The 10,775-nt window shown below is 41.2% G+C and overlaps 1 protein-coding gene across 1 annotated transcript; it reads left to right on the top strand.

The window, feature by feature from the left end:
- Positions 1-276: 276 nt before the first annotated feature.
- Positions 277-4,327, top strand: LOC311034098 (toll-like receptor 13; the record flags this gene model as incomplete). Its single annotated transcript, XM_084041841.1, has 3 exons — positions 277-847; positions 1,066-1,183; positions 4,111-4,327. 3 exons carry the CDS (start codon positions 277-279, stop codon positions 4,325-4,327), a joined length of 906 nt encoding a protein of 301 aa, XP_083897967.1.
- Positions 4,328-10,775: the final 6,448 nt, after the last annotated feature.

Genomic DNA, 10,775 nt, shown 5'->3' on the forward strand with positions numbered 1-10,775 from the left:
TTAGGAATCTGAAATCGCTCAAACACTTAGTCCTTGAATCAGAGGCACTGTACGAGTGGGACAGCACTGCATTAGAAGGACTGGATAAACTTGAAACTCTTAGTCTAAGTGTTCATTTAGTTGACAGAATTATATCATTATTTTATTTACCGTCACTGAAGAACCTGAAGAGCCTTAAAATACAATGCAATCAGCAATTATTTATCATATTAAAATATTATCATATTTAAAAACACACCAAGCCTAGAAGCTCTCGATCTCTCCAACAATAAACTTATGTCCCTGGACTTCCTGGAACAAGTAAACCTGACTCGACTCTCTCGGCTGGACCTGAAACAGAATGAGTTGACGGTGATCAATGTCTCCGTGTTCAGTTTTTTCCCTGCTCTCAGCTATATTAACATGGCTGACAACCCTTTCACATGTGATTGCTCTAATGCTGACTTTCAGCAGTGGATGCAGAACAACAACCAAACGCAGGTAGTTGACGCTCACAGCTACACTTGTCCATATCCTCAGGAAAAAAGGTTTATGGACTTTGACTATCATTCCTGTTGGGTGGATGCTAGCTTCATCTGCTACATTTCCTCCACTTGTGTGATTGTGCTAACTCTGCTCACATCCTTCACCTACCACTTCCTGAGGTTGCATCTTCTCTATACCTACTACCTCTTCCTGGCCTTCCTTCATGATGCCAAGGAAAGAAAGAGGGGGTCTCCTCAGCGCTACGATGCCTTCATCTCCTACAACGTTCACGATGAGCTCTGGGTTTGCAGAGAAATGCTTCCAGTGCTGGAGGGAGAGCAGGGCTGGAGACTCTGTCTGCACCACCGAGACTTCCTACCAGGTACAAACCTCTCTCTGTCTCTAAGTAATACTGTATTTATATAAATATATCTGTTTCTTTGTGTCACTAACGGTTGTAAGCAGGTAGGGACCTCTCTGCATGTTGTCTAGCTTATAGTGGCATTATTATTCCTACAGTATGTAATACTATCTATCTGTCTCTCAAGAAGTGAAATAGTTTTGAATCTGGTGTGAATAATGTATGTGTTTTGTTTCCAGGTAAACCCATCATAGAGAACATTACAGATGCCATCTATGGCAGCAGAAAGACCATCTGTGTGATCAGCCGTCATTACCTGAAGAGTGAATGGTGCTCTAGAGAGATCCAGATGGCCAGGTGGGGGCACCATTTCATTGATGTTTCACTGTGAAATCCATGAAAAAAACATATGAGGAACACATTTACACACATGAAAGAGGCAACACAATTTGTGTATTATGCTGAATTGACTTTTTTTCTTTTTGTTTTTATGGCATAGAATAATAACCAGTAATCAATCATAATAATAACAAGACATGACTCAGTAATGTATACCAGTAAGACTCCCTAATCGGGAGATAAGCGACCGTAGGTCACATGTATACAGAAGAGGGCTGTAACGGCGATTGGTTCCTAGTTGTGTGGGCAATGTATAGTTTTGTTTGGTGGTCTAAGAAATGTGGTGGCAGGCATGTTGATGACATGAGTGTACACATACTGTGTAGTGTGTAGCAATTTGCGTGTTTTTAGGGGCAAAACTGTAGGAGTAGTGGGCAAAAATGTGTTGTGAAAAGCGGCCTGAAGGTGGCGCTAGAAGAGGGCCATGTGAGAAATTAGGGGTGGGGTGTCCGCGTTGCCTTGGCGGACGAATAGGTACCGGCCGCGGCTCTCCCGGACGCTCCTAGCCCGAGTTACGGCATTTTATGTGAGCTGCAGTGGCAGGGGGTCCTCCACTGGGGGCGCCACCACTTTTGCATCCGTTCTGGAGCACCAGGAGTGGGTGGTCCCCGGGAATGCCCCGTGAGCAGCCCCGTTGGGGTGGTCATTTGGTAATTTGTCCACATGTGCTCATTTTTTACACTTGGGGGTCCCCGAGGCAGCTGGGGGTCCCTGGAGCTCCGGGGGTCCTTGGAGGGTGTAGTTTGGCAGGTAAGGAGTGTGTGTGCAAAATCTGGCATGGATCGGGGCAACGGGTGCGGAGATATGAGCAGGGCAAAAGTGTGACGGGACGTGTGTGACGGAGGGACGGGGTGACGCACGGACACCTGGAGCAGGTTTCTATAGTAAATGCGACCTACGGTCGCAACCAGCTTGCTATCTGTTTTCTCTGATTTGTCTCGCAGAATCTGGCAACACTGCCAGTGGCTCCCCATTAATTGGCTTAAAGACGCACTGAAGTGACATTTTCGGTCATTTTATTTTGAAGGTTCAGCCCGAAACGTCGGCTCAACGACTCTAAACCAATCAGAAGGTCCCATCCCTTCAGGCTATGGGACGTTGGATCTCAATCACTTCAGCCGTGCTGGCACACGGCTAGTGTTTGTTTACAAGTGAGAGAGAGACGGCCAGTGAAGCACGTTTGCTACTACCTGGCTTATTTCTAACCTATAATGTTTTCAGATACATATTTTAGTGTGCAGATGAAGTTTAAAATGAGTAATACACTCATCTTAAATGAGATTCAAAACGGAGTATCTCTGTAATTAAAATCAGCTGTGTTTGAAGAACGTGCAGCTATGGGAATCAAACAGGTGCATGTAATCAAGATTCATTTATATTCGTGAAGGCTGTATTATGTCATCACGCAGCACGTTTTCGTTTACAGGAAGTAATTAAGATTGTCCTTTTAGGGACTTTAGATGTAAAAATACACAAAAATGGTTTTTTTTCATTTTTTTTTGCATCTATTGTTAGGTATGCCCATAAGATGACCACGGATATGCTCTAAAAGTGTGAAAAACATATTTTTCATTTCACTGTTGAAAAAGTGTCTAGAAAGCGTTGACCTGACGCAGTCTCTTCTTAGACCAGCGTGCTTTGCAAGCTGGTAATAATAATATTACAATAGTAATGTATTAATCGACAGCTTCATTCTGTCCCCCTAAACTCTTCCTACAAATTCCAGCCTCAGAAACTGGTGAATACTGAAATTAAAAAAATTAAAAACTATAAATTGGGATATGTCTATGATTTTCATGTTAACATATTTGGTAACCATTTTAGAAAAGCAATAAGCCACGCAAGGCTGTGGTTTACTGTGATGTTAGAACAGCTATAAGAGGGTCTGAAAGGCTGTGGTTTACTGTGATGTTAGAACAGCTATAAGAAGGTCTGAAAGGCTGTGCTCCGTGACGGGCCTCACTTCTCATTTACAGGATAAACCACAGCCTCTTGTGGCGTATTGCTTTAATGAACTGCTGTGGATGTAGAACAATGTAAAGAACAAAAGATAAGGGTGCTGTAATCAAATACAAAACACTGTGGTGTATCACAGTGGTATCAGAGCTGGAGGAGGGTAGAGGCTCCATCACAATGATTATGTCTCCCTACAATCCAGGATGTTTTGTCACATTGTTTGTGATTTGGTGCCTTGCATTACAGAGGAATTGAACATTCACTGAATGTGTGTTTTCTGTTTGTGTGAATGTGTTTGTTGATGATACCCACCATCAGAATATCCTCTTCATTTGGACCAAGCTTCCCTTATTCAGGTCTTAAAGTTTATCCACTACAATATTCAATGGTTTAAAGTTCTGATGTGGATTACAGTGTAGGCTTTAGTTTAAAGAGTCTCTTTGTCAAACCACAACAAACACTCTTTACCTCCCAAAATGGAACCCCCACAGCCTCACTTCCTGGAACTGTTCTAACAGCTATCACTTCCTGGAACTTTTACAACACGTGCTGCTTTTCCCCCACAGCGCCCCCTATGGAATGAACCCTGACAACAGAGAATGAATGGATGTTTTCATCAAAACAAAACATTACATTTAGGTGTTAAATATTTAACCATCTTTTTAACCAATATATTGAGTCATTCAATACCAACACGTGGGCAGGACTTACAGCTGTATATCCTTTCAGACATGTCTGTGGCATTGTCACACTTTAAACTTTATTTACCGTAAATAAAGCATTATTTACAGAAAATAAAGTAAATATTTGTAAATGCAACTAGTAGTTTGTCTTAATGTAAATAAAGTGTTACTTGATGTAAATAAAGTGTTACTTAATGTAAATGAAAGTTGACTGAGTGTAAATGTCCTCTGGTCTCCTGTGTGCAGCTACCGTCTGTTTGATGAACAGAAGGACGTATTGATCCTGGTGTTTCTGGAGGACATTCCAGCCCACCAGTTGTCTCCCTACTATCACATGAGGAGGCTGGTGAAGAGACACACCTACCTGAGCTGGTCCCAGGCTGGACAGCACCCTGGACTGTTCTGGCAGAACCTACGCAGAGCTCTGGACACACCTCACACTGACCTGGGTTTGAATGAATAATCTACTATTTCATGTAATTATGTTACGGTGAATGTGAATGAGAGGGGAATCTGGTGGAGATTTTTATTAGATTTTGAAGGAGAAAATCGTCCTGTCAGGGATGGGGGAGCGTTTGTTTCGTTGTGTGCTGTTAACATTAACAAAAAGTGCTAGTGTGAGCTACACATATATATATATATATATACACAAATATATATTTTACCTAATTTTGTTGTACTTAGTAATATAATTTAATGTCATTTACAAGAAAAAGTGGATTGTTCAAAGGTTGTTCTCCTGAATACAACCTCTCACTGAGGCTCTATTCTCCCTAACTTTACATGTATGTCCAGTGGCATAGCGGAGGGGTAGCAAGCGATGCACCGCGGGGGGGGCAATTACCGCACCGTACCCAGCACCATCTCCATTACCATTTGCTAAAGGGCCCCCACCCCCCTCCTTGCGTCGCCACTGTGTATGTCTTTCTTCATTGCTTATTACATAGTAATCAGCTTTGATATATGCATGCACAATATATATCTTAATTATATCTTAATTAATGGTATTATTTACTCATTTAAAGCATTCATTATTTGCATTATTCTCATTTGCATTAATTGTACTGATTCTGTTGCTTCTTTATATACAAATTGTATTGACTATATTTCTTTGGTAATATATGTTTTTGCTTAAATTGATTTTGTATTTGTATTGATAACTTCTAATACATATTTGACAAGCATTGAGTACACATGATTTCTACAGGTTGTCTATACTCTATATCACTGATTTAACACACCACAGGTTGTCTATACTACATATCACTTATTTAACAGACCACAGGTTGTCTATACTCCATATCACTGTTTTAACAGACCACAGGTTGTCTATACTCTATATCACTGATTTAAAAGACCACAGGTTGTCTATACACTATATCACTGATTTAACAGACCACAGATTGTCCATACTCCATATCACTGATTTAACAGACCACAGAGACTCTAAATGTTGGTATTTACAGGATGTGTAGCTCTGGTGCATCTTTGACAGACACACGGTGGACAGAGTGGTTTCAACCTACAGTTTTAGTTTCAGGAAAAAAAATAACAGTTTGAAACAATTTCAACTTAAAGGAGCACTTCACTCATTTTCATCTTCTTATTGGTCCTCACTAATGCTCATTAAATATGGTAACATGAGTGTCTACTCGGTCTGTCTCAGAGGAAGACTGTGTACAATAAGTACAAAGTTTGCAAACATGACTATTGTTTCTTGTATTGTTAGTGGCTGAGGAGATTTCCCAGCATGCAAAGTGGCACATGGCACACTTGGTAGTCTACCTTCCAGCAGCACAAACTGGAAACTAACTATGATAATAGTGCTGCTCTAATGTTAGGTTAGATAGGGCCCTATATACCTGCCAGTCCTAGCGGGAATTGCCCCGGCCAGTCTCCGACGAGAGGCCGCTACCCTCGCACTTGCAAGGAAAGCCCAAGAACATGACTGGCATATCCTGCACAAAACAACAACTAAGGCAGCGCCCCAAGCAGACTCAAGTCCCGTCACCCCTACAACAAGACAGCACAAGAGATGCTTCGTTCCATCCCTGAGGACCCTGGGGCCTGGCAGACAGCGCAGTATGCGAGTGTGGTGAGCCTGAGCAGACCGCTGACCACATAATCACCGGTGTTCACTCTCCATTCCGACATCTCACCACTCCGACTAGTGGCTTCCGCGTGCGGTTAGGGTTAGGGTTAGGGTTAGGTATAGGGTTCGTCAACGTCGGAAAGGCGACATGTCGGAATGGAGAAATGCACCCATAATCACCACCTGTCCTCTGTACAGACCTCCTTCAGAGACTGGGCTCTTCCAAGTGGGACCAGAGATGAGTGTGGCTTTGTGACACTGAGCTGGACATATGACTATGATACATGAAAGAAGAAGGGCCCTATATTTCAACTATCAATGATAATAGTGCTGTGTCTAATGTTAGGTAAGATAGGGTCCTATATTTAAACTAACAATGATAATTGTACTGCTCTAATGTTTGGTAAGACAGGGCCCTATATTTAAACTAACAATGATAATTGTGCTGCTCTGGTAAAATAGGGATTGGGACACAATTTAGGCATTAGCAGACGCTCTTTATCCAGAGTGACTTACAGTAAGCAAGGTAAACACATATATCAAATGCATAGAGACAGTGTAGTGCCTCAGTAAACTAGAATCATAGGTAAACCAAGAACCTATAGCATCAATCTAAACCAGGGGTTTTCAGCAGGTGGTCCGTAGACCACTGGTGGTCCGTGAAGGTATTGCAAGTGGTCCCTGACCATGCATTTAGTAATGTAGGAAAGTGAAGATTTTTGATTTATTTTCTTTCACGGAACAGTGCACTAAATGACCTGGTGACTTGACTTATGATGATGCGTCAATGTTGTCAGTTACTGGGAAGTCTGAGGGCAAGAAATTCCACAGAAAAGGCAGTTAGAATCTCAAGAAGGGGAAGTGTACCGGATTGCCTGATCGAGTCATCATTATTAAGAAATGTGCCCATATAATCACGTGTCTGCTCACTCATACATAAGACACAAATCAGTACATCAGTTAACATGAGTTTAATGGAAGGTTGGATGAAGTAAGGATAACCGTGGGATAGGAAGAGATCAGTGGTTCTCAACCTTTCATATATTTATTTTGTCACCGATGTTTAGGAGTTCAGGTAGGATTAAATATTACAATTCCTTCATCCTGGAAAGTATTATTCATTGTGACTTTTCTGTGTTATATCTTATATAATAGGGATAATGTCATTGCTATGTTAAAGGGCTGAACCAGTCAAAGTTTTAACTTCTAGCTCTAGACATTCTTTGTGTGTATATATATATATATTACACAGTAGGCTAAGTGTATCCAGGTCGTTGGCGTTTGAATTGAGATTAAGGTCGATAAAGGTCTTACGTTATGGAAAAACACTCTACAATAATTTGAAAACAACAACTTAATCAAAAACAACTATAGTATTACCCTAGCACAAGCCATTCGACCACTTTCTCCTCTGTCTCTTTCTTGTCATGTAGACACCAGAGTCTTTTGTTGATATTCTGAATTCTTAACTCTGTTGAATCCCATCTTTAAACTAATCCAGTAACTGTGATTGGTGCAGGGCTGATCATGGTTCAGATTGTAAATACCGTTATTTAATTCACTGCAGATAGTCATACATATTATATCTGAAATCATCCTTAACCATTAAATTCAATTAATTATTTCAATGGAGTAAAATCTTGTTTTATTTAATGGCCTTTCTGTCCTGGCATTTGGCCTTTGTGCCCTAAAAAAAATGACAACACCAAAAGCCAAGTGGCCCCTAAAATGACAAAATTCCAGGCCTGGTAACATGTATAGGATAAAAGCAGAAAATGTGATATGCTATGGTAAATGCTGCATTTATATGTAGCGCTTTTATCCAAAGCGCTTAACATACAGTAGATTGTGCATTACATTCACCCATTCACACATACATTCACACACACACATTCATACACCGATGGAGGAGGAAACCATACAAGGCACCAACCTGCTCATCGGGAGCAATTAGAGGTTCAGCGTCTTGCTCAAGGACACTTCTACACTAACACTGGGGGAGCCCGGGATCGAACTGAGAACCTCACTCTGCCCCTGAGCCACTGCCGCCCCATGAGCTTGCCTGACATTGCAAGGGTTATTGCAGCTATTATCATAATTTTCAGGTTTCTGTACCAGCACTGGTCGGGTTGTTGTGTGAGTGAAGGTTCTCTCTCAAGACCCAATCTCCCACTCCTTACCCCCCCCCCCTCCCCCCCGCCGTCTCACTCACTCACTCTCACACACACACACACACACACACTCACTCACTCACTCACTCACACACACACGGTCTCGACTGTAAAGCGTAAATAAATCAAGAAATGACCACCCCCGAAACCCCCCCCCCCCACACACACACGCTTGTGGGTTCTTCCTCTTTCACTTCCCTCCACTATTGCCACACCATGATGTGATGAGACACACACACACACACACATGTGTATGTCTTGCTCACTTGTTCTCATGTTCTTAGATTTGTATTTCCCTTCACCACAAATGTACAGAATGTTATTTAGATGGCATGTTGTTTAGACAGATGCTAGGTCAATTGTTTAATAATAATAATAATAATAATAATAATAATAATAATAATAATAATAATAATAATAATATTTCTGGATAATGACCGATGTGTAATCAGAGACTCAGAGCACCTGCTCGTGCCAACCTGCGCTGCTTGGTTTTATGCTTTATCCACTGCACTTCCTTGTTTATCGTGGCACAACAACGGGGGAATACCAAAACCCTCGCCCCAAAACACAGTCGCTCCGGGGCAAATCCGACGGTATTACAGGCAAATCGGCGGTAAATAGAATGGGGGCGAGTGTGTTTTGGGGCGAGTTTTCAGGTTACCTGGTGGAATACTGTCATATGTTTTCCGAGGCGAACTTGTCCGCCCAGCCCAATACTTATGGAATACTTTCATTGCTGTAAGCAAGGAAATACTTTGTTTTGTTGTTACTTTTGGGTACATTTATTTATGTATTTATTAAGTAGCCGTGTACTAAGTCGTGTAATAAGCCGTGGTAATAATGCACAGAGGCTCCGCCTCGGTGCATAATTACCCTGTCGAGCTTCAAATTTCAACAATGACCACCTCCCCATGCATTATCCCTTGCATAATCTATGTAAAGTTACAGATCAAATAAAAGGTTCCATGTGTACTGTAACTGTTTTACTGTTGTATCCTCTTTAGATCATCAATGCTGAACAGTGTTGTCACCAACCAGTGTCCACAGCAGAATTACTCCACCAAAAGTACCTGACAGTTGACCCTGAAGACAGCCATGACGCTACATACAGGAAGCTGGCATTGTTTCTCCTTCTTTCTGTTGTTCACGCTTTATCTTAATCCTATACTGGCTTACTTCCTGAAAGACTGCAATATTCTTTACAATGTCAATGCTGGTGTTTCAGTGGATTGTAGTTATTGTGATCTCGTTAGCGTACCAGATGACATTCCCAGAGACGTTATATCATTAACACTAGAACGCAATAAGATCCAAAAGATACACAAGAGAGATTTTTACCATCTGTCAAATCTCTCAGATTTGGATCTGAGGGGTAATTTAATAACTCATGTAGATGACGGGGCTTTTGTCCCTTTGGTGCAACTTAAAGAGCTCCTCATGGACTATAACAAATTAACAACACTGACAGACAATATGTTTCAAGGACTGTCTAACCTCTTGATACTGAACTTGGATTCGAACAAATTCACATCCATCAACCCTGCTGCCTTCCAGTCACTCACCAGCTTACAGGAACTAAGTCTGACGTCCAATCAAATGACAGATATTATCACCGTCTTACAATTACCAAGCTTACAGATGCTGAGCATCTCAATTGATGAGTTAGAGTCTTTTCAGTCAAAGGATCTGCCGTTAAACATGTCCTCTGAGATCAGGGTGTTGAGAGTGATGTCACAGTCAATACAAATGTTTAGCATCACAACAGCTGTATTTCCACATCTTAAGACAATTGACCTGACATTATGTTGTAATGATAATGGATGGGAGTGGGACATACCAGACAAGTATTTTATAAGGAATATAACCACAGTGTATTTGTCTGTTTCTATTACGTCTTATAAAACCATCAGAAAGGCTCTACAGAGCCTTGATTCACTACAATATCTACAGCTGTGGTGCACTGGGTGGATAGATAGAGATCTCTTAAATATTATCTGCAAAATACCCACACTGAAAACACTCATCCTTTATGGTAAGATCAATGACAGCCTTAGTAGAGCACTGTCACCTTGTACTCAGCTTACTGACCTAGATCTATCATTTAATGTCCTGACTGAAATGTCTAAGGATTATATAAAACAAATGAAAAATCTGAGTCACCTGAACCTAGCCAACAACTACCTTTCCAAAGTGCCAGACGATGTTAAGAATCTCTCCATGCTTCAAATCCTCGACCTGAGTAGGAATCGTATTAATGATTTAAACTGCTCAGACTTCTTAAATTTAACCAGACTCACACACCTTCATCTGCATTACAACACAATACATGAACTCAAACCATGTGTTTTTCAACATCTTAATGAGTTAAAGGTTCTAACTTTGAATCACAATTTAATTATTCAGTATGACGCCACATTCAAGACTGGCCTACACAAACTCGAATCTTTGGATTTAAAAATGAATGAAATCTCACGGCCCCAAGGGGAAGGGGATTTCATGAGCTTGGAATCACTCAAGCACTTAGACATAGAATACGATGTCTTGGTTCCCCCATGGAACAACAACATTTTTGAAGGACTAGATGAACTTGAAATACTAAGTCTATATTTTGATGTTACATCTTCAACTCCCCATGAGTTACAATG

Source organism: Gymnoscopelus microlampas (genome assembly GCF_963454915.1).
Source record: "Gymnoscopelus microlampas genome assembly, chromosome: 18".
NCBI classification, from domain to species: Eukaryota; Metazoa; Chordata; class Actinopteri; order Myctophiformes; family Myctophidae; genus Gymnoscopelus; species Gymnoscopelus microlampas.